Source organism: Trifolium pratense, linkage group LG3 (assembly GCF_020283565.1).
Source record: "Trifolium pratense cultivar HEN17-A07 linkage group LG3, ARS_RC_1.1, whole genome shotgun sequence".
NCBI classification, from domain to species: domain Eukaryota; kingdom Viridiplantae; phylum Streptophyta; class Magnoliopsida; order Fabales; family Fabaceae; genus Trifolium; species Trifolium pratense.
In genome coordinates this window covers 52,424,996-52,448,836 of record NC_060061.1, presented here as the reverse complement: position 1 = coordinate 52,448,836, position 23,841 = coordinate 52,424,996, and the positions used below count along the sequence as shown (strand labels likewise).

Here is a 23,841-nt window from a genome sequence, read left to right as displayed (position 1 = left end):
TTATTGGTTGAAATTCACATGGGTCCCATAAAAAAATGTGGACCCATATAACTTTTATGGGACCCATATAAATTTTGACTAATAGAAAATAGTGTGTTAGAGTGTGTTTGTTAAAGAGTGTGTTGCTAGCACTCCTCGTCTTCTTTTGTCCACAGTCCACACCACAGTCTTATGAAGTGATTTGTTTTTTTAACTTATCTAAAATACCTTAACAAAATAAATAACTTTTTATTAAATTTTTGTGTAATATTATAAGTTTGTTAAAATAGTTTACTATTTTTTTTTACTTATAATGAGCTGGGATTGAACTCATGATCTGTATTAGTCAAACTTCTCACCACTGAACTAAATTCAGTGATTTTTATAAAAAATACTATTTTAGTTAGATAGAACTTATGAATTAACATAGATTATTTATTTATATAAATTATTTTGCATAAACTCAAAAATAAAACAATCCAAAATATTATTTAAGTCTTTGTGAACATAGTTTGCTTGATATATTGCAATTTGAATTCGAAATCTTTTTACTTTTTTTTTTTTGAAACATCGAAATCTTTTTACTTATTCCTTTTAAATTGTGAAATTCTAATAATAGGGTGCGTTTGATTCGTAAAACGACAAAGACTGGAAAAAATAGTACAGGACAAAACAAGATAATACAGGACAAGACAAAACTGTACCGGAGAGATATATGCCGATAATAGTTTTATATTCGAAAATAAAATGGATATTTTCGTATTTTTTATAGTTGTACTATTGACAAAAAATTGTACAATAATTCAGTTAGAGATAAAAATTATTGTTTTTGTCTTTTCTCTTGCTACCTAATTCGTCTTGTCTCTTTTTTTTTTTTGACAAGAAATTCGTCTTGTCTCTTCATTAATTTTTGTTGTTTGTTTTTTTTTTAGACACATAATTTTTGTTGTTGTTTTGGTACTAATCTTTTGGTAATTTTTTATTACCATTACCACAACCATTGAAACCATAAAATTATTCTAGTTACACCCTGTATTTTCTTTGTTACTCCCCAAAATTGTGCTAGTTACACCCTCTATTTTCTTTGTTACTCCCCAGACGTGCTTGAACCGAATTTGAATAAAAGTACTTGAATTGAGTTTGAGTAATATCTAAAAACTAAGTTTATAAGTTATACGCGAATGAATTGAGTTTTGAACTGAGTTTTATATGTACTTGAACCAAGTTTGTGCATGGAGTGGATTACCTCCTGTGATATTTTTGTCAAGTTTCATCCACAGTCCACACCAATCAATTTTTGCTTTTTTGTTTTTTATTTTTAATTTTAATAATAAATAGTAAGGTTTTCAAAAAATATCTGAAGTTTATGCATTAAAACTAAAATATTTAACTTTAAGCGATCGTGCTAACATGTTCTAAGGGCAAATGTTAAAGAAATAAAAAATAGAAATTTTAAATTGAAAAATACAATAGTTTAAATTTTAAAAAGTTATCAATTATTAGTTGGTCCAGTGGTGATTGACACTGAACTTGATAGGGAGGACCAACGAATTCTTGATAGGTAGAGGTGGTCAATAATTATTTTCACTAGGAATTGAATTCGAGTTCTCCGAACAATTCATTTTAATGGGAACTCATTAATCGCTTGAGTACAATTTGTTAGTTTTATTTCTTTATACGTTGATCGTTGATTTCATAATATAAGTAAACACTAATTAATGAATCACTTATCCTTTTTCTAATTAATTTATCCAATTACATAATTTAAGAGCCTACAAGTAGAACAAAACTCCTTCAACAACAAAAAGTATCACAAAATCTAATCTACATATGAAGTGTATCAAGAGAATTACGAGCACACATATGACAACATCTAATCTTGATCTTATAATCTTACAAACAAATTCCACTCTTTGCTTTTAGTTTTTTTTCTAACGTGCATGTGATTTTCCTCTATCATAAAATGCACACTTTAAAGTAGTAAAATTTGTTACAAAGACAATAGAGAAAATCAATCTTAACAATATAGTCAAGATTATCTATTTTTGGAATTCGAATTCTCCACAAATAGTTGATTCCGCATTCACGCAGTTATAATACTAGTGACTGTTTAGTAAAAATCGAACGGTCTAAAAAATGTAAACAATTCATTTAATAGACCATTCAATCTTGACTAAACAATAACCGGTATTCTGACCACGTGAATGCGGAGAATTCCTGACCGCAGGAAGCCTAATCCCTTATCTCATATGTATGTACATATACATGTATGTATACATTTCAAACTATATCTGAATCATATCAAAACTCAAAAAATCATATTCAAGTTGTCCATTCAATGATTCCATTGAAGATCTAAAATTATAATCGTCACCAAATTTCATCCAAGTAGAATTCTCAGGCATAAAACCTTCACTTGAATTATTATCACTACTCCATTGTTGAGATGAACTTTTTTGGTTATTTTGAACATCATCAACATGAAAACCTTCAGCATTAACTTCCACAAACATATCAGCAACATTAGAATCTTGACCAGTGAGTTCTTGCACAAGTGCTCTAAAATTTGAAGCACTTGTCTTCACTTTCATAGGACTTGAAATATAAGTAACTTTTACCTCTTTTTTGTTCTTTTTGCTCTGTCTTTTCCCCTTCATCACATGGTTGTTAACACCAAGCATGTTTATCTCACTTTTCATCATCAAAACAAAACAAAAAAAAAACACAAAAGAATTTCAAAAAATTAGTGTTTTTGATTGTTTGATGAGTGTAGGATATTTATGATTAAAAAACTACAACTTGGCTAAGTATTTATATATGAAGAGAATAAGAGAAAAAGGGTGATGTAAAAGTCAAGGTGAATTTCCTAGAATGAGATTATTATATGTTTTATTGAAAGAAAATAGTTAGAGAAAAAGTGGTGTTGATGGTGGCAAAGGAAATTGGTTAGAAACTACTCAGATTCAGAAGTTTCTATTGGGAATGCTTTATGAGACAGTTTAATATCTTTAATGACAATATATAATGATATTTTAGTGACACCTATGTTTTTATGATTCTAGTGGTTTTGGTTCAATGAACTTTTTGGTCACTTGCGCAGCCATACATGACTTGGAATCTAAAATCTAGATGTCCCTTTTGTTGTAATTAAGAGGGTAGTATAATGTTATTATCTTTTACAATTTACATAAACTTATAAAGTTTTCAATTTTTTAAAGAAAAAAAAAATCACTTAAGTTTACATTTAATTTATTTTATAAAAAATTACTTAAGTTTATTTTATTTTTTATAGTGAGCCATTTTACATGATACACGTACTAGCCAGACATAGATTGATGTTCTATTTTTTACCCGATCAAAAATCAAGCCGGTGTTGGATACCCTGAACTCCAACCAATTTGGAGAAGAGAAGACAAAATATACTCCCACCGCGCCCTGTTGTCGTGCCTATCAACGGTAGATGTCATACTTCGACGGCATGCAAAAAATTATTTTTATAATGTTAAATTAATCTATTAATTGGTTAGTAATTTATTTACGTAACTTAGTGTTATCGTGCATTTCATATCAGTAATAATGTAGTTATATATAGGTGCATCTCTCCTTCACATAATTCACAATTTTTCAACAATAACCATTGATTAGTTTTTGTTCTTTCCCCCTCTAATAACCTTGTATTATAGTAGTAATCTAGTGACTTTTAGAAGTCACCAATTAGGATTCACCAACAAAGGGATGTTTTATATTAGAATAATGTAGCAATGTTATCAATTGGTCTAAGTGGTAAGTATCTTAGTCCCTTAAATATGTGGTTAGTGATTTGAATCCCGAATCATACGTATGGAGAAAATTCGATTAGGAGGGAGAGATAACTCACTTTTTGTAGACGGAAATTAATCATCGTCAACAATGATGAAAATTTCATACAAATATCATAGTAACCAAAAAAAACAACACGGTAATAATTAATTATAATTATGTCTAATATGTACAAATTAATCTTATATCATATAATAATAATACTTTTTATTTAATATTATAAAATATTTAATACTTAAATAGTTAAATGCGCACATTCTAATATTATATTTTCACGTTTGTTTTCTTAACATATGCAATTAGGAGACATGTTAATATTTTTCCAATCTATTTTTTCACATTGATAAATCTCATTACTTATGTGATTTAATGTGGAAATTTAAAAATATTCTTACACATGTGTAAAACATATTTCAATTGTGCACTATATTTAGTGTTTTTTACTTAATACTGTGTTTTTGTGTAAATATGAAACAAAATACTATGTCTTTGTAAATACTTATTTTGTTAATATCATATAATTAATAGTAATTCTTTTTGGTGTTTCTTCAAAATCATATTTAACTAATTGGACGGGTCATACAATAAATGTTAAGATTTTGAAAATTCGGAAAAATTAAATGATAAAAGTTTTGAGAGTTTGAATGAGAGTAAAACTCATAGGAATTCATGTTGCAAAAATATGGTAAAATAAGTACATTTGATGCTCTTGTATAGAGATATATGAGATTAACCAACTAAACTAACCCTCCAATTATTATATAGATATAGATTGTCTTATGAGCTAGGTTAGGTATATCTTATTTAACTTACATACTTCTCAAATTCGGCGCCTATTGACTTAATCTTCTCAGTGTGTGCATATATTACATCCTTCTTCATAATGAAGCTCAACTACCAACAATCTTAAACCAATGACCCATTACAGGCTATCATTCTGATCTCATGTCCGAATATGATGAGTGGATTTTGGTGGGAATGGATTCCGCAAGTCTGTTGTGGTGTAGTTGTGAAAAGTAGGGTGCAAAAAGCAATACCATTAAAAGTTTCCTTATATTTACCTACACATTACTCATTCTGTTCCAAAATATGGGGAAAAAAAAGAGTCAATTTTTTATATATATTTCATCTAAAATTACAACTAAATACATTAATTTTTATTACTAATTTTTCCTTATATTTTGAAACAAAGAGAGTTTATAAAAAGTGATTGAAATTGCAATTCCACCTTATATTTATATATTATGGCATTTTAAAATTATTATTTCATAAAAAAAATTCAATATTTTCGTTGTGATATATAATTGAATTCAACATTGTCAAGGGCTTGCACGTATATTTTTCTCTTAACCCTCCGGTTCCCATATGTGGGGGATCTTGATAATTCAGAATTTGGCTACAAAATAAGTAAAGTTTGATCAATAATTATTTTCATTTAAAATTGAACTCGAGTTCTACTGAATGATTCATCTTACGAAGAGTTCGGTCATTAAGCACTTAAACTCAATATATCTTAGTTGAATTTGAACATATTTAGATATGTAGGACAAAACTCAAAACCTATTTTAGCGTATATCAAACTTCCAACAATGACAAATTATTTCAAGTAATTTTGAGTAAAAATGATTATTTTATTAACAACTAAAATTGAGTTGAGGTTATTTAATTTAATTTTTTTATATTATCACGCAACTGTAAAGACTAATCCTTCAAATCATGCGAGACCAAAATGGGTAAAAAAAAATTCTAAAAATCTTAACACGGTTGCATGTTCAAATCAAGTCAAGTTGAAATTAAAATCTTTTTATACTAAACTCAAGTCGAGTTTCAAATATACTACTCACTTCGTTCCAAATCTTTGGTCTTTTTAGTTTTTTAGTTTTGTCTCAAATCTTTGGTCCTTTTAAGAAATCAATGCATAATTAATGATATTTTACCATTTGTACCCTTACAAAAATCATAGCATTAAAAGTCACTATGTTTGGTTTAGTGGTGAGGGGTTTGGGTAGTATGTTATAGATTCTAGGTTCGATCCTCAACTCATTGTAAACACCACAAAGCATTATTAAATGCATTTTTTCTTTATCAATAAAGTAATGGTAAAAATGACTTAACTTACCAATATTTATTACTCCCTCTAGTCATTTTTATAAGAAACACTTTGGAGAAAAAAAATTGGTTCTTTTTATAAGAAACTTTGACCAATTTTCAAATGTTTTAAATGTCCAATTTCACTTATGTCCTTATTTATTATGATAGATAATTTAAAAATAAGTAAATTAGTTGAATAAATAGTAATTAAATAAGGGTATACTTGAAATAAATTTAAATTTATAAGAGTATTAAATGAAAATAATTATGTTAAATGTGTTTCTTTGGTCAATGTGGTTTTTTTTCAAAATATACCTTATAAAAGGATCAAAGTTTTGGGACGGATGGAGTAGCTTTAATAATTACGAAGTTTTTTTATGAGATTAATCATCATGAAGTTGAATGAAACACGATCGGCTTATTTCATGTTGGTTTCATTGTACAAAAAAAGCATCACGTCTAGTGCAAAATTTTCCCATGCTTGTGTATGTATATACGAGATAAAAATGTGAGTCAATGGACGATTCTCTACAAAAGTCACGAAGTTAGAAAGTGACAAATTGACGCATAAATTGGAAAGTGGGACGAAAGAAGATTACAACATAATGAAGATTAAGGTGTAAGAAAACTAACTTAATATGATATATATGATGTCTCTCTATGTTGTGACACCTAGCCTTAAATCAAGCCACAAAAAATGTGACTTCGTTCAAATTCAATGTTAGTATGAATTATGATAATGTACGTAACTTGGCAGCCACGGGTGGTGTATTGTTACTTGTTGTTAGACATATTTGAAGAATAATAATACGACAAAAAAAAATGAAAAAATAGAACTAGAAATATCGAAAGAAATTTAAAAAGTCATACACGTGCAATAGTATATTCAATTTCAATGTTCACATTTGTCAACAAAAAAATAATATAATAATTCAATGTTCACATTATGTAAGCATCGCCCGCCAAGTTGTAAATAAATGCTAAGGTCCTAAAACTAAAAGACAAACAAGTTCTTTTCTTCATTTATGAGAGTCGATATTAGTTAGTTAATTAGCAAAACATTCTTAAACATAATGATCCCAAATAACTAATAAATTTTAGGTTTAGTAATTTTAGTTTTCCTATACGTAATTTTGGTCCTCTATTTTAAAATATTCAAATATTTGTATCTTCTCTTCATTTAATCTTCAATTTTGATAATTGCAATCATTGAGAATTTTGTAGATAATTCGGTGATGGGTGATGTGGACATCAGCATTGGTGTCGTCGAGAAGAAAAATGGAGGTCAAGCTCCATAGCAATTGATGAACAAGCCCTAGTTTCATTACTTTTGTCATTTTTTATAATGTGGCTTATTCACCCTAAACAAATCATCTCTAATGGATGAACAGAAAAAAGCAAAGGAAAATTAGGATTGTGATTTGTGAGATGGAGTTGTGCGGTGGCAGTGAAAAATTAATGGTACATGATAGTAGTAAGTGTTCGTAGGATTTGCTCTAACCAACGAGTGAACCACCTCATTTGATTGTCTCTAAATAAACTTCCATAACATTTTTTAACAATATAGATAATAATATAAGGAAATTTTGGATGTTTAGAAAAGGAATAAACAATTTTTCTTTCAAAGGAATTCTCAACTTAATAAGCAAGTATGAAAAAAAACATAAAATTTGCTTTCATTGAGAGTTGAACTCAAGACCTCCCGCTTACTAAACGGGTGCTCTAACCAACTGAGCTATGAAAGCCAACTTGTTGATGATTGAAGAAACTATTATAATACTATTATGAAAAATAATATAGATTTCTTCCACGGTAAAATCAAGCTAATAAATACTTCAAATATTTTTGAATTTCTATAGAAGAATTTGACGAAAAATGTATCACTGGAAATGAAGAACTAAACGTATGAGACACACAGTCAACTCATAAATATGTCTAAGATCTTATGTGTAAAAAATAAGGGTAAACGAGTACCTTGTTACATTAAAAGGGTAACAAGTTCCTGGTAGAAATAATTTTTTGTAAAACTTTATTTATCTCGCGGTCGAAATTTAAATTAGTAGGGCCTCATTCTCCTGAAAACCAAAAGGTTAATACAAAAAAGGGGTAACAAGGTATTCCACAAGGGAGAAGGAGTAAGAGACATCAAGAGATGGAGGCAAGGTTAAAAGGATAGATTTATGGAGTAGGTTGAAAAGGCTGGGAATGTTGATTCTTTTGGTGATGATACCATAGAGGATGATAGAGTAGGTGAGAGTATGAATGTCAAGGGGTTGTATAATTTGATTTATGACATTGGAGGAGGGGAGAAAGGAAGAGAGACCAATTGTTCACAAGGTGACACAGACTAGTTGGGGGGAAGAAGCTGGTTCCGATGATAAGAGTCCCTAAATTTGAATCTTTGATTTCATCCAATTAACCAGTACAACCAAATCCAAGCCATTGAATCAAGCTACAATCATGATCTCATGGTTAATATTTGATTCGACGACAAAACGAAGAAAAAAAAAACACTACTAATAGCTTTTCATTAGCTTTCTGTAGTTTTATTTACAGAAAATGAGACGCGCACTTCTATTGTAAGTCAGTTTTACATTGACGTTCAATAAGAACAAGGTATTTTGCCGATATTTTTAATATGCAACTACATACTGGACTTACGTGATGATATAACGAGTATTCATTGAATGACGGTACATCTCCAATTTTCCATTTAACTCTATTATTTATTGTGCTTGATTTATTCCAAACCAAAAATAATAGTGAATTCCAGACCATCAAATGAATTATTTAAGCCAAAGAAATCTTTATACAATTATTCAACCAAGATAAATGTTAACTAACAAAGTTGGTTAAGACAATTTTGACAAATAAAAAAGGGCAAAAAACTGAAGCACCTACTATTAATTTCATTCTAGAATCAATCTTTGAAATTATTTGAGTAGGAAACCATGTGCCAAAAAACATACTTCAGAGATAGAAAATATAGGAGTTCAGTTCACATAAGCCAAAAAAAACCGATCATGCATGAAATTGGTCAGACTCTAAGAGAGTAGCTTGTGGTTCGATTGCCGAAGCATATGCAAACACAGGGTGGAGAACATGACCATCCTTAGGCACAACATGCACCCACTTGCGACCAGTCAGCTTATTGCGTTCAAACTTCAACGATCCCTCTTTCAAAGCATAAAGAGTATGATCTTTCCCACATCCAACATAGTTTCCTGGATGAAAACGAGTACCACGCTGCCTAACAATGATGTTTCCGGGCATCACCCTCTGCATAATAAAAAGAAGAAAAGAGTCTCTTCATGAGTGAATGGAATGAATCATATCAATTGGTGGAATTCAGTACTCTTCCACTAATTGCATGTCAAAAACTGGAAGCATAAAACTCATACCTCTCCACCAAATTTTTTCACTCCAAGGTTCTTAGGTTTTGAATCACGTCCATTTTTTGTGGACCCAGCTGTCCTTTTGGTAGCCCAACGACGGAACACCAAACTCAACCCCTCTCCAGAAACCTCTAAAATAATGAGTCAAAAAGTTGTCATTAATGTAACTTGCTTTTGAAAGTTATCATACAAATAGCTAATATAGGATCATGAAGGTATACCACTAGTGCTTCTGTACACAGGAACATTTGTCACAAGTTCCTTGATATTCAATCTTCTGCACAAGGACGACGCAAAATTCATGCTTTTTTAATATGTGATAATGACACTCCCTGAAACACACCGTTAGGAAAAAAAAAATCAAATACTGAGAAAGCCAAGTGGCCAACAAATGATGTCTTACAAAGAAACATAATGAGGCAATTGTGGTCATACTACTAGTCATTGACTTGTGATCGTTACAGGGTATTTATATATTTAATAAGCACAAAAATTATAACAAAAACCAGGTTTCTCATAAAAATAAAAACACTTCATGAACTCTACAGCTGTAGTCCCCAAGACTCAGAAAGTTACTATAAAAATGGTTAATCCAAGCAAATGATTGAGCCATCATATCATCCAAAGAAACAGATAATACTAAAAAAGTTTGGATTTACATCTAATAACATTGACTCATTGTCTATGAACAAAGTAAAATGAATGAATGTGAGAAAAATTATTTTTTTTGAACAAGAATGTGAGAAAAATTATTAACATATATTTGAATCATTAATCAATGTTTTGATCTGTGGACAAAAGACAAGTCAATGCCTTTGGTCCAGAGTCCACCATATATGACTCGAGAATAACTAAACAAACTGAAGACTGGAGTGTAAAGTTAAAATAACAACAAAAAATAAGGTGTTAAAGAACTGGGAAGAACGAAGAATTTGTTAAAGAGTTTGGAGAGGAGGGAATTAGAGGGCTTAAAGATATAGAAATCTCCTACCTTATTTGAGAGAGTGTTTTGTAGAAAAATCAAAACCCCATTCAAGTTGGAGGACTATCCTTCCTTCCTTCCCTTTTCTCTTTCCTCCTCCCTTTTAACAGACACATCATTATAAGTTCTTTTCATTCGGAACACATTTTCTTTCTCTCACTATTAATCCAAACCAAAAAATTATTTCTTTGACTCAATATCTTGTAGCCTTATTTAGTCTTGTGTGCCATGGCAAAATATCAGTGTTCTCGTGGCTTTCCTGTGGTCACATGATCCCACATCTTGAACTGGCCCAACTCATAGAAAGAGAAGGGCTATCAAGTGAGCTTCGTATCCACCCTAAAAAAACCAACACCTACCCAAAATCCGATCACACTTGGCTCCTCTCATCAGGTTTGTGAGCCTTCCATTTCCTAGAGTGACCAACCTCCTAAAGTGGTTCCTTAACAATCTTATAACAACGTAGGAAGGGATAGGTACCCACCAAATCAATTTCAAACACATACTTTATACAATTACGTATAAAATAGTAGCTAAACAATCTTAATTTATCTAAGAACTACATTTTTTACGAAATTTATCTAGGAATTATTAATTAACTATAGTTAAATTATAAAACTGGGATTTGATCGAGAAGAAAACAACTATTCATCATAAAAACTGGGGGAAATTGAATTAAGAGGCACAGTTAAATGGTTAAGGACTTAAAATTAAATTTTATGCTTAAATTTCAGTAAAAAGGGTTCAAATTGGATTTGGGAATGAAATAAAAATGATTTTTGTATGAATAATTAGGGAAGGTTCAATTTGATTATTTATGGATAGGCAAATTGAACAGTGTACAATGAAACTAAAGGCACCAAATACACATATACACTTCCAATTTGAGATTCTATCGATCAATTTCAACTTTTCAAGCTTATCCAAATTTGAAGAATTAGGGTTTATGCCAATAGTGGGAATCCGAATTTGATATAGAACAAAAAAATCTATCAAATAAAAATAAACATAAAAGTCTAGTATAATTATTCAGAAGATAGAAATACACATCAATTTCATAGATTGAAAGAAAATCACTGTAGATTGAAAGAAAAATACTAGAATCTAAGTTTTGGTACTATAGGGTTCAACATGGAGAAGAAGAAGGATGATGAAGAGAACTTACGAATGAGCGAAAATGAGCGGCGGCGGCGGCTGTTTTCCGGCAAGGAGGAGGAAATGAAGGGATTAACGAAGGGGGATTAATGTTTTGTAGTCTTAAAAAAAAAAAAGTCTTAATCGCATATTTGATCCCCTATTTTCACAATTTTACAAAATTGGTCTCATATTTTAAAATTCGATAGTTTTGGTTCCTTTATCATAATTTTTAACTATAAATTGATGATGTGATATGTTTTAAACTACGTGACATATGATCTGATGATGAGAAAATATCAACATCGATGAAATTGTAAGAAAAATCATTCATAAAGTTAATTTAAAACACATTGCATGTATCACCATATTTTAGACAAAATGGGTGCGTTTGATCTGCAAAAGAATAGTTACTGAACAGAACAATACCGGACAAGTGACTGAGTTACAGGATAAATTTTTATATTGTACTCTATTTGATGATCAGTGCACAGGACAAAAAAACACAAAATTTACTACTATTAAGCCAATAAAAAATAAAGGCATTGAAAACACTTGATGCCATAACCGATCCCCAAACTAGATTAGACGGTCTAGTGGGTCGGATAGTGGTGGTGGAAAAAAAAAACTAAAAGACTAAAAGTGAAATTATTTTCTCAAGAAATAAACTCCTAAAGTATCCACTAGCAAGTCTCGAGATAATTCCTTTGAAATCTCATGAAGCATAACTAAAAAAGTTCGCATAACATTACATTATATTTTCGGAGAATGTGAATATGTGATTAAGAGAAATATCCCAATCTTAATTCATTCAACTCTTAATGAGTTCTAAAAAATTAGATTGATGGTAGAACTTTGAAAACCCACTATGCTCCGGTTCTAAAAAGTGTCAATATCCGAACAACAAACAAAATTTTAACCCCACTGTTAGATCACGATCTTGCACATGAAGAATAAGTCAAAAGTAATCATCCAATACTTTCGCATAATCCAAAATTCAATCGTCGTATCTTATCTTCGAAGGATTTGAGTAATGTGGAGAATTAAGTTGATACATCCCTACAAATTTTCAATATTAACCCCTTGGTTTTAAAGAGAATGATGATAGTAATTTAGAATTCGATCGCAAGGTAACTAAAGTCTGACAAAAAATTATTCGTACTAAAAATTAAACTTGAATTCTTCGAACAATCCGTTCTAAAATACAACCCTACGATGTTATGAACTAACTTATGTGTTTCGGTTGATTTAAATAGTCATACACATAACAACACAAGTAATAATAAATAATAAATTGATTTAGCTAATAAAATGTAAAATTGTGTCTAAACATGTGGCATAAGAGTATCTCTAATTTTAGAGAGTTATATTCCTATTATCATAAACAATTCAATTTTTTTTCAATTAAGGATAACGTTTTTACCTTGAATTAAATTAAGTTCATAAAAATTCACACAATATGAAAATTGCATACATTTTAACGAGCAATTACATCAAAGTCTAATTGTTTTATTTTGAACGAAATGAAAATTCACACACAATTATGTAGTTTCGAGTTTTAATCCGGTCAAAATACCCAACTCAACAATATTAATATTTTACTACTAAATTAGAACTTACGTGCACTAGATAGAGATATAGAGATACAAAATAGTATAAAATTATCGATATAATATAATATATATTATCATGTCAATATTAAATATACATACACCAATACACCAAACGTATGATAGGATAAAATAATGCTATCTTTTTTTTATCATGTGTATACTAAACACATGATATGATAAGTGTTATCCTGTCATTATCTTATCATATCAGGTCCTTATCATATCATGTCTATATCCTATCATATCCTTATCCTTATCCAGGTCCTTATCCTATCATGTCTATATCCTATCGTATGCACCAAAAGAACTGTAAAATTCCACGAAATAAATTTCGGACCTGTCAAAATATCTAACTTAACAATATTAGTAATATTTTACTTTTGAATTGAAACTTGCGGACCAAGGTTCTAACTTATTTTAAAAATAAGATAAGATGAACTTGGGGACCAAGGTTCTAACTTATTGGTGAGAAATCAACTTGATTTTACTTTTACCGAGTTTTGACTTATGCGACCAATTAGGGTTTAATTAAACCGTCGCTAAATGAAGAAAACTTTTTCCACAAACAGCGCCACCCGGCGCGACTCATATTACCACCGCCAACCACCGTCTCCCATCTTTCATCACCGGAACCCCGGATTCCACTCCAACAACCGCCATCTCCCTAATCATCCCCGCCTCCCCACTTTCACCATCAACCTCCGCTTCAACCACCGTACTCACCGCCGTGACCTCCGCCGCGACGACCTCGAATCTCTGATAAAAAAATGCAATCCAAATCCCGACAATTTCACATTCAACATCAACGACAGAATCGCCGCTTCTCTCAATTTCAATCAGAAAACTGACGCGATCAACGCCGTTATTTGGTTCTGGCAATCACGCCTCTCAGTGAATTCAAACCGAATTCACGATTTCACGCCGGAGTTCATAACGAACTCCAACAACGACAATGTTGAACTCGATGTTCGTCTTCGAAACGTGTTCGCGAGCCACGTGAAGGAATTAATGAATGGAAATGAAGTGAATAGATGGATTTCTGAATGGGATCGATTATTGAAAGAGATTAATCATGTTAATAGCTTATTAAGTAAATCTTTTCAAATTAGGGTTCAAGAACAGAATATTGAAACAAAAAAAGTACTTGATGGTGAAAAGAGTTTGATTGAAAGAAGATTAAAGGAATTTGAATCTGCTATGGAGTGTATTTTGAAGTATTTAGAAGAGAAGAATAATGATGATTATTATTATGATTATGAAATTGTTAATGTGTTTAGGTTTGGTGAAAATTTTGATTGGGAGAAGATTTATAATTTAATTGTGAGGGAACGTTGTAGACTTGAAGAAGGTTTGCCTATTTATGCTTATAGGAGGGAAATTCTTCAGCAAATACATCATCAACAGGTAAATTACTATTTTTTTCTATACTATAGTATTTTTTTATTTGCTTTCGCCACTGGTTTAATCTGATTCGGGGGACAGTTCTGACATCAAGTGGTTCCAGCCCCCTCCCGATCCTACTGAACCAACTAACGATTGGTTATACTATAGTATTTTACTTTAAGGGAAATGCTACCAAGAGTAATGTTATACACATTAATATATACAAGGGGGCATTTTAGGAAAATTCTCATGCAACATGAACATATTAAACTTTTTAATATATGTGAAAAAAGTAAGAGGGATTTATAAGTTATAAGTTATAACTAGGGACAGAGAGAGTAAATAATTTCTCTGTTTTGAATCCTTAAATAGTAGTGATATTTGTTAGTAGTAACCATATTTTAAATGTTTGATTTTATTCTAGAAATCATCATTTAGTAGGTCAATCATCCATGAACTCAAAAAGTTCATAATTGAAGGTTAGGTTTGATATGACTTATTTTGGCATAAGAAGCTACTTTAAAATTAAAGCTAAATGTAAGAGTAAGATCTTTAGAAATAAAGCCAAAAGTGTTGGATGATTTATTTTTATTTTTTAGCTTAAAATAGTATATTTTTTGATAGATTGTAGAATTTGAGTACAATAATAAAACTAAAAAATTGATAAAATTATCAAATGTCTCCTACATGATTTGGAAAACTCCTCTCTACTATTTTTTAAGTTAAGATCTTCTCCATCTCTTGAAGCCAAGCACCGAAAAACTTTTTAGTTTAGGGACCTAAGTATAAATTATCAAAAAATCATAGACCTAACTACAAATTATTAGAAAGTTCAGGGACTTATTAAAGTTGTGTATTTCAGGAATCTATTTAAAAATCCTCAAATAGTTGGAGTAATTGAACTTATTTAAAGACATTTAAGTGTAGTGTTCATTGGAAGGGATACCGGTTTTTACAAGTTTGCAGTTTTTTTCTTAAACGATACAAGTCTGCAACTTTTTTTTGAAACGATACAAGTTTGCAACTTTAATTTTGCTTTATTGTTGGTGGATACTATTAACTATGTTGGTATTTACATATCTTGTCTTTTTGTTTACATCTGATTATTAGTGTATGTATGTATGTACAGATAACAGTGTTGATTGGAGAGACAGGTTCTGGGAAGAGTACTCAGATAGTGCAGTTTCTCGCTGATTCAGGCGTTGGGGCCGATGAGTCAATTGTGTGCACTCAGCCTCGCAAGATTGCTGCGAAATCATTGGCTGAAAGGGTCCAGGAAGAATGTGGTGGATGTTATGAAGATAATTCAATCAAGTGTTATTCTACATTTTCATCTTGGAACAAATTTGATTCCAGGATAACCTTCATGACAGATCACTGTTTATTGCAACACTACATGAGTGATAAAAATTTGTCTGGGATCTCGTGTATTATAGTGGATGAGGCGCATGAAAGGAGTATAAATACTGATTTACTGCTGGCGTTGATAAAGAATTTACTTTGTAAGAGGGTTGAAATGCGGCTTATCATCATGTCTGCTACGGCTGATGCAAAGCAACTATCTGATTACTTCTATGGTTGTGGAATTTTTCGTGTCCTTGGGAGAAACTTCCCTGTGGAGCTGAGGTATGTTCCTTTTGACTATGGAGAACGTTCTGGTTCTGCTGTTGTGGACTCGTATGTTTCCGATGTTGTCAAAATGGCAACTGAAATTCACGTAGCAGAGAAAGAAGGAACTATTCTTGCCTTTCTTACCTCACAGTTAGATGTAGAATGGGCCTGTGAAAAGTTTGAAGCCCGCTCTGCAGTTGCTTTGCCCTTGCATGGAAAACTTTCGTCTGAAGAGCAATTTCATGTTTTCCGGGACTATCCTGGGAAAAGAAAAGTGATATTTTCAACGAATGTCGCAGAGACATCACTTACAATTCCTGGTGTTAAGTATGTGATAGATTCTGGATTGGTTAAAGATAGTCGCTTCGATCCTTGCAGTGGGATGAATGTACTTAAGGTTTGCTGGATCAGCCAGAGCTCTGCTAATCAACGCACTGGTCGTGCTGGGAGGACCGAGCCTGGTAGGTGCTATAGGCTGTACTCAGAAGCTGATTATCAATCTATGGAACTAAATCAAGATCCTGAAATCCGAAGAGTCCATCTCGGCGTAGCAGTTTTGAAGATCCTTGCTTTAGGGGTGAAGAATGTGCAGGATTTCGATTTTGTGGATGCTCCAAGCCATAGCTCTATTGAGAGGGCAATTAGGAATCTAATTCAATTAGGAGCCATTAAACTGAACAATAATGTTCATGAATTAACTTCTGAAGGAAGGTGCTTGGCAAGAATGGAGATTGAACCTAGGCTTGGTAAACTCATTCTTGGCTGTTTCCAACATGCTTTGGGTAGGGAAGGCATTGCCCTTGCTGTCATGATGGCCAATGCTAGAAGCGTATTTTGCAGAGTTGGTAATGAAGGTGATAAACAAAGATCTGATTGTCTCAAAGTGCAATTTTGCCATTGCGATGGTGACCTTTTTACTCTTCTGTCTGTGTACAAGGAATGGGAAGCTCTGCCTCAAGATATGAAGAATAAATGGTGTTGGGAAAACAGCATCAATGCCAAATCTATGAGGAGATGCCAAAACACATTTTTGGAGTTAGAATCTTGCCTAGAGAGTGAACTTGGCTTTGTTGTTCCAAGCTACTGGCGCTGGGACCCTCACATCCCTTCTATTCATGATAAGAATATGAAAATGGCTATACTGTCCTCACTAACTGAAAATGTAGCCATGTACTCTGGACGCAATCAACTTGGTTATGAAGTAGCTCAAACTGGGAAACTTGTTCAACTACATCCATCATGTTCCTTGCTCATATTTGCCCAGAGGCCTAGTTGGGTGGTTTTTTATGAGCTCCGTTCAGAGACTAATGAATATTTGTTCTGTGTGAGTGCTGTTGACTTTCAATCATTATACAGCCTGAAAACTCCTCCCTTGTTTGATGTATCCAAGATGGACGAGCGGAAGTTGCAAATGAGGACGTTGTCTGGGTTTGGCAAACATGTGCTCAAGAGATTTTGTGGAAAAGGAAATTTGCTCGGTCATGTTTCTCGTATTAGGAAAGCTTGTATGGATGAACGAATCTTTGTTGAAGTGAATTTTGACGAGAACCACGTTCAGTTGTATGCCAGTTCACATGATGTGGATACAGCTAGTAAGTTGGTGAATGATGTTTTAAAATATCAGAAAAAGAGGTTATACAATGAATGTATGGAAAAATGTTTGTATCATGGGTCTGGTTCCTCTTCACCTGTGGCTTTGTTTGGCTCTGGTGCGGAGATAAAGCATTTGGAACTTGAGAAGCATTCCTTGAGTGTTGATGTGTTTCACCCAAATGTAAATACAATTGATGAAATGGAGCTCCTGATGTTTTTTGAGAAAAATACTTCTGGTTGTATATGTGACCTGCACAAGTTCACAGGCATGGTGAAGGATGTTGAGGATAAAGAAAAATGGGGAAGGATAACGTTTCTGACCCCCAATGCTGCCAAAAAAGCTGCTGCGCTGGATGGAGAAGAATTTTGTAGCTCGCCCTTGAAAATAGTTCCTTCACAATCAGCTATGGGAGGGGATAAAACATTTTCATTTCCTGCAGTTGAAGCAAGAATTTCTTGGCCTCGTAGGCCTACCAAAGCAGTTGGCATGATTATATGTGATAAAAATGATGTCAATTTCATCTTGAGAGATTTTCATAACCTTATAATAGATGATAGATATATTCGTTGTGCACCCAACGATAAATGTATGGACAGAATTATGATAAGTGGGCTTGACAAAGAGCTTCCCGAGACTGAAATTTTGGATGTACTAAGATCTGCTACAAGTAGAAGGATTCTAGATTTTTTCTTTTTGAGGGGAGATGCTGTTGTAAATCCACCATGCAGTGTCATTGAAGAGGCACTCTTGAAAGAAATTTTACCCTTAATGCCCAAAAGGAACCCTCACATTAGTTCTTGCCGTGTTCAGGTGTTTCCACCTAAGCCGAAGGATTATTTGATGAATGCTTTAATTCATTTTGATGGAAGATTACATTTAGAGGCAGCAAAAGCTTTGGAGAACATTGATGGAAAGGTGTTGCCTGGATGTCTTTCATGGCAGAAGATAAAGTCCCAGCAGTTGTTTCACAGCACCTTGATATTTTCTTCTCCAGTGTATCATGTGATTAAAGAACAACTGGAAAAAGTACTGGCAAGTTTCAAAAAATTAAAAGGTATTTCATTATTATGCTCCTTTGCTTTTGTAGATACTTGTAATTCATCTATTGATGCCTTTTCTAAACGTTGAGCCTTTTATTTAAATACATGGCTGCAACTTAATAATTTAAGCTAGGACACAGTTATATTAATTTTAGAATTTAATGTAAATGTAATTAGTATGTGTTAGTTACATTATAAAAAGCACCTTGTATTTCGAAACTTGTGTTTTACTTTTAAGAGTATTATTGTCTAAAATGAATCATCGGTGTTTTGGTTGTTAGTTTCTCTGTCACCTCATCTAGTAAATATGTTTTTTCTTCCCAAAAGCTACTACTTATTTTAGCTTCTCAAAGATTTTTTTTTTTCATTTCAAAAAGCTTTGCAACATTTCAAAGGTCACATATAAAAGAGTTTCTATTTTGATTGAAATGAATCTTTCTTGATTCAACATCTTTACTACCGGATAATTAACCATCTAATATCACCCATTTAATACCTGATAAACTTTTTTCTCCTCAATTGTAAAAATGACTATTGTTGAATGTTTTAACATGGACTGTCAGTCATGTTAATGTTTCATAGGCACTATATAGTTTATTTATGTTAAATTTTGATAATTGAATTTTACCAACTGGCCATTCGTGGTTTGTTGGAAGCCTATTTATACTGTGAGATAAGTTTAATGGCATTTTTTTTTATTTAAAATCTTATTACTACTTTACCGCTGACAGTCGTTGGTCTTCTTTTAAGGTCTTGAGTGGAACCTAGACAGGACACCTAATGGTTCCCACCGAGTGAAGATAACAGCCAATGCCACAAAGACGGTGGCAGAAGGTAGGAGACCTCTGGAAGAACTGTGGAGAGGGAAAACCATTGTCCACGACAACCTCACCCCTTCGGTTCTACAGCTCATGTTGTCCAAAGATGGTTATAGTCGTATAAGCTCAATACAGCAGGCGACAGCAACTTACATTCAATTTGACAGGCGCAACCTGAATATACGGATATTTGGTTCTCCTGACAAAATTGCTTTGGCTGAGCAGAAGATAATTCAATCTCTCTTGTCCCTCCATGAAGAAAAGCAGTCAGTAATCCATCTGAGAGGGAGGGACCTACCTTCTGATTTCATGAAGCGAGTGGTTAGGAATTTCGGGCCAGATCTTCACGGACTAAAAGAGAAGGTACCTGGGGCAGATCTTAAGCTCAACACACGTGACCAGACAATCCTTCTTCATGGTAACAAGGAGTTCAAATCACTAGTGGAGGAAATAACTTTCGATATTGCACATTTAAGTCCTCATTTAATTGAGAGACTTAACACTGGGCCTAGTTGTCCAATTTGCTTGTGTGAGGTTGAGGATGGATATCAACTTGAAGGCTGTGGTCATTTGTTCTGCCGGTTGTGTATGGTGGAGCAGTGTGAATCTGCTATAAAAAACCAAGGCAGTTTCCCAATATGTTGTGCTCATCAGGGCTGTGGAGATATTATTTTGCTAGCAGATTTCAGAACTCTCCTATCAAATGATAAGTTGGAGGAACTTTTCAGGGCATCATTGGGAGCTTTTGTAGCATCAAGTTCGGGAACTTATAGGTTTTGCCCGTCTCCTGACTGCCCCTCAATCTATCGAGTTGCAGATCCCAACACTGCTAGTGTGCCATTTGTTTGTGGGGCATGTTATTCAGAGACTTGTACCAGGTGCCACTTAGAGTATCATCCGTATGTTTCCTGTGAGAGATATCGAGACTTAAAGCATGACCCAGATTCATCATCTCTGAGAGATTGGTGCAAAGGGAAAGAACACGTCAAGTGGTGCTCGGCATGTGGCCATGTAATTGAGAAGGTAGACGGGTGCAATCACATTGAGTGCAAGTGTGGAAAACACATATGTTGGGTTTGCTTGGAGTTCTTTACAAGCAGTGCTGAATGTTACGAGCACATGGACATACACGGTAACTTTCCCTTTGCATTGAATTGTAAGTTTAGTATATTGGTATATATAACTATTATGTACATAGAAATATACAGTTTACATGAACTATAATCTATATAAAGGTTGCAGTTCTGCATTAGTCTTTACCCGTTTTTTTGTACACTACACTACACTACACTACACTATCTAATCTAATCTTTTATTTTATTTTCAAAAGAATATACTGTGGAAGAGGTTTAACGCACTATCGGTCTGCCAAAACTGAAGAGTGTAATTGTCCAAATATGAGAGTTCTCGTTTACTTGCAAAGTGAAACTGCACCTGACCAAATAAGGGTGTGCTGCTGCAGCTGAAAATATTTTCCGCTTCATATCTGCTTCATACAGTACTCATAAATGCTTATTCTCTCCTACTGGTGTACTGTGTCACTCGAACTGAAGCATTCTTTTATCTTCATATATATTTGGTTTCCGTCCACCCAGTTTTTTTCCGCTGATATTCATTTGGTTCTGCTGTTCATTAGTGTTTTCAACAGACAGGAAAAACGACCGGTTAGTTTTCTTTGTAGCATTATTATTTTATGAAAATGATTTAGCTCCTTCTGCTTTGAATTAGTGTATTGAAGATGAAAAAATATATATAACAAGCTTCTTTTTGCAGTGAGCTGTTGCAGGTATTTCTTGAGAAAATTGAAGAAGTGAAAGAAAAGTATAGGCAAGTGCTAACCATGAGGAGGTATGCACATCGTGCTTTTTATTTCCAATCCTTATCAAATTAATTGGAATATGTTTACTTTGGGTATTTTGGTATTAACTATAAGTAGTGTGTATTAGGTTTCCTAATTCGCCCCCTAGTTCTTCAACCAACAAAGCCATCAAAATCCTAAGTCATGAGAAAACACAATAACATAAAAGTGAACAAATAAAACCATCTCAATCATTTGTTGTGGTATCTATTATCTATTATCCATATCCAACCAAAGCAAAAACCCACCATTTTTTTTACTATACTTTGCCTTTGAAAGTCATAACTCATAACCCCTTTTTGTTTTTTAAGGAGAAAGATTCTCCTCCTTCTTAAAAATCATTCTTTAAAAAAGGGAGATATAAAGAAATCATGGAAATTGAATCAGCAAAGTGTGAATGTTGCGGTTTGAAAGAAGATTGTACTCAAGACTATATAACCGATGTGAAATCAAAATTTAATGGAAAATGGTTATATGTGGGTTGTGTTCAGAAGCAGTGAGAGATGAAGTAATGAGTGGAGGAAAAAAAGCATGGGACATGGATGAAGCTGTGAAAGCTCACATGTCATTTTGTAGAATATTCAAATTTAACCCTGCTGTTAGAGTAGCAGAAGGTATGAGACAAATGCTAAGAAGAAGATCAATTGAATCATCATCATCATCAACATCATCTTCACCTTCATCAAAGAAGTATTCAAGATCAACAAGCACTTCTCAAGTTGGAGATTCTTCCACTTTCTCTTTGTACTAATGATGAGAAACCAAGAAACAGAGGATACTCTGAGGCAGAGGATACTCTGTGTTTGGTTAGAATAAAAGTTTAGTGTTTTTAGCCTCTTTTGGCCAAGCCTTTTTCTTCTTGTTTCTTGTCATGTACATGGATATAAAAAAAAAAGTTTTCCTAATTCCTTTTGTTACGTGGATAGCTGCTTTTGATTTTATGTTTATGATTGGAATATCTCTTGGCCGTAATTTGTAATTTGGCCTAGCGGCCTCCCCCTTATAGAAAAGAAAAGAAAAGAAAAGAATATCTCTTGGCCTCTTTGTGGGATTCTTTCCTTTTGGTTATATTCATAAACAAAGCAAGTGCATATTTGATTCTGGGGCCTAGTAACACATGATTAGACTGTGTAAATTTTGTTGTTTCTCACAATTGAGTGTTGAATTTGGGAAAAAAAATAGGCCGTAGGAAAAGTTCTCACAATTGACTGTTAGGCTTGAGAAGATGGTAACTTATGAGAAGTTGTAATTTTAAATTTAAAAGCCCTTCCATTTGACCAATTAATAAATACTGCTTTCTTTTTGGCCCTGGACAAAACTGTTTCCATTCATTTATATTGTTGAAATATATGCATACTAACTCTGGCTATTGGCTAGAATCAAAGTCATTTCTAAATTATTAGTCTTAAATTTTGGTTATTGTTAACGAACAAACCTAAAATTAAAGATGCTTTCGGAACCTACTTATGGTTTATTTTTGTATTTTTATCATACATTTCAGCACACTTGCCAATTTGTCTGAAACGAGACTTTAGTATTGCCTCTACCTTCATTCAATGTTATCAATGGTCCGCTCCGTTTGGGCTCTCCCGTCATCATTTTCCATGGCTGTTTTGTTCGTCATCGATTGCATTTTCCAGTTCCGTCGAGGTTTGTTGTTTTCGTTCTGTTTTGATTTGTTCTAGTTCTATGTCTGTTTGTTTTTGTTCGCTCTGTTTTTGTGTGTTTCCGTTCTTGTTTTTGTTTTCGTGGTCCATTTTTTTGTTCTTCGTGGTGGTGGTCCTTTGGTCCTCCATTGTTTTGTTCTTCTTTGTTTCCGGCCAGAACTCATCGCACCACTGTCTTGATTCTGTTCGCTCTGTTTCAGTTGTCCGCTCCTAGTACTCGGTGGTTTATTCGTTTTGGGTTTATGTTCCTGTGTTTTGGGTTTTGTGTGTCTCCGGCGGTTGTTATCATGTGTTTTATGTTTTGGATCTATGGTTTGAGATCTTGGCCTTGTGCTTCGGTTGCTGCCACGTGTGTGTTGGTTTTCCAAATATTTGAATTGCTGATTGTTTTTCAAATCGGCTGAGATTCGCAGGATTCATGGTTTTTGGTTAAACCTCTACCGTGCTGGTATTGACTGACTTGTAATCGTCAGTCTGTGTTCTATTTATGGGTGATTGTTTGTGGCGGATTTCGGTTGCTGGTGCGTGTGGTTGGTCCTCTGGGTATTCGATTCTCTGATTGTTTCCAAATCTGTTGAGATTTGTAGGATTCTTTATCTCTCGATGAGCTATACAACCCCAGTGGCGATTGATTTTTCTTGAGTCGTGTCTGTTTCTTAGGTGCTTGGTTGTGGTTGTTTCGACACTACGCCCTTGTGGTGATGCCTCTGTTGGTTTGCTGAGATTTGGAAGGTTTGGAGTGTATGCTATAAATTAACTCGCCGTAAAAGTAGGCACTGAAAACATATTGTACCATACAAATTAACATAAAAATTTATTTATTCCCATAAGCTAGTTTGATAAGCTTAGAAACTATT

The 23,841-nt window shown here is 33.2% G+C and overlaps 3 protein-coding genes and 1 non-coding gene across 9 annotated transcripts; 1 reads left to right on the top strand and 3 right to left on the bottom strand.

Moving 5' to 3' along the window:
* Positions 1 to 1,694: 1,694 nt before the first annotated feature.
* On the bottom strand, positions 1,695 to 3,165 carry LOC123913300. The gene has a single exon (XM_045963998.1). The coding sequence runs from the start codon at positions 2,679 to 2,681 to the stop codon at positions 2,265 to 2,267; it is 417 nt and encodes a 138-aa protein (XP_045819954.1). The 5' UTR covers positions 2,682 to 3,165; the 3' UTR covers positions 1,695 to 2,264.
* Positions 3,166 to 7,560: 4,395 nt separating this feature from the next.
* Positions 7,561 to 7,634, bottom strand: TRNAT-AGU. Its single transcript has one exon. It is a non-coding gene; the product is annotated as a tRNA-Thr (tRNA).
* A 1,012-nt stretch (positions 7,635 to 8,646) lies between these two features.
* LOC123913299 (50S ribosomal protein L27-like) lies at positions 8,647 to 11,537 on the bottom strand. 4 transcript variants are annotated; one of them, XM_045963994.1, is made up of 4 exons: positions 11,432 to 11,537; positions 9,506 to 9,616; positions 9,291 to 9,415; positions 8,647 to 9,168 (listed from the first exon to the last, which is right to left on the bottom strand). In XM_045963994.1, exons 2-4 carry the CDS (start codon positions 9,585 to 9,587, stop codon positions 8,911 to 8,913), a joined length of 465 nt encoding a protein of 154 aa, XP_045819950.1. In that variant the 5' UTR covers positions 9,588 to 9,616; positions 11,432 to 11,537; the 3' UTR covers positions 8,647 to 8,910. The 4 variants fall into 4 exon arrangements, with proteins under 4 accessions (XP_045819950.1, XP_045819951.1, XP_045819953.1 ...); XM_045963995.1 differs by having other exon boundaries at positions 11,428 to 11,517; XM_045963997.1 differs by having other exon boundaries at positions 10,276 to 11,499.
* A 1,943-nt stretch (positions 11,538 to 13,480) lies between these two features.
* On the top strand, positions 13,481 to 22,635 carry LOC123913298 (ATP-dependent RNA helicase DEAH12, chloroplastic-like). Of its 3 annotated transcripts, XM_045963991.1 has the most exons (6): positions 13,481 to 14,417; positions 15,526 to 18,655; positions 19,392 to 20,591; positions 20,790 to 21,123; positions 21,233 to 21,307; positions 21,629 to 22,495. In XM_045963991.1, exons 1-4 carry the CDS (start codon positions 13,557 to 13,559, stop codon positions 20,810 to 20,812), a joined length of 5,214 nt encoding a protein of 1,737 aa, XP_045819947.1. In that variant the 5' UTR covers positions 13,481 to 13,556; the 3' UTR covers positions 20,813 to 21,123; positions 21,233 to 21,307; positions 21,629 to 22,495. The 3 variants fall into 3 exon arrangements, with proteins under 3 accessions (XP_045819947.1, XP_045819948.1, XP_045819946.1); XM_045963992.1 differs by having other exon boundaries at positions 21,233 to 22,635; XM_045963990.1 differs by having other exon boundaries at positions 19,392 to 21,123; positions 21,233 to 22,495.
* Positions 22,636 to 23,841: the final 1,206 nt, after the last annotated feature.

Excerpts from the sequence above, each read along its gene's own strand:
- LOC123913300 (XM_045963998.1), bottom strand. The coding sequence starts at position 2,681 with ATGATGAAAAGTGAGATAAACATGCTTGGTGTTAACAACCATGTGATG.
- LOC123913299 (XM_045963994.1), bottom strand. The coding sequence starts at position 9,587 with ATGAATTTTGCGTCGTCCTTGTGCAGAAGATTGAATATCAAGGAACTT. Across the intron at positions 9,416-9,505 it reads TGTGTACAGAAGCACTAGTG|AGGTTTCTGGAGAGGGGTTG; the intron begins GTATACCTTCAT and ends TCATTATTTTAG. Across the intron at positions 9,169-9,290 it reads TGAAAAAATTTGGTGGAGAG|AGGGTGATGCCCGGAAACAT; the intron begins GTATGAGTTTTA and ends TTTATTATGCAG.
- LOC123913298 (XM_045963990.1), top strand. The coding sequence starts at position 13,557 with ATGAAGAAAACTTTTTCCACAAACAGCGCCACCCGGCGCGACTCATAT. Across the intron at positions 14,418-15,525 it reads AGCAAATACATCATCAACAG|ATAACAGTGTTGATTGGAGA; the intron begins GTAAATTACTAT and ends ATGTATGTACAG. Across the intron at positions 18,656-19,391 it reads AAGTTTCAAAAAATTAAAAG|GTCTTGAGTGGAACCTAGAC; the intron begins GTATTTCATTAT and ends TCTTCTTTTAAG.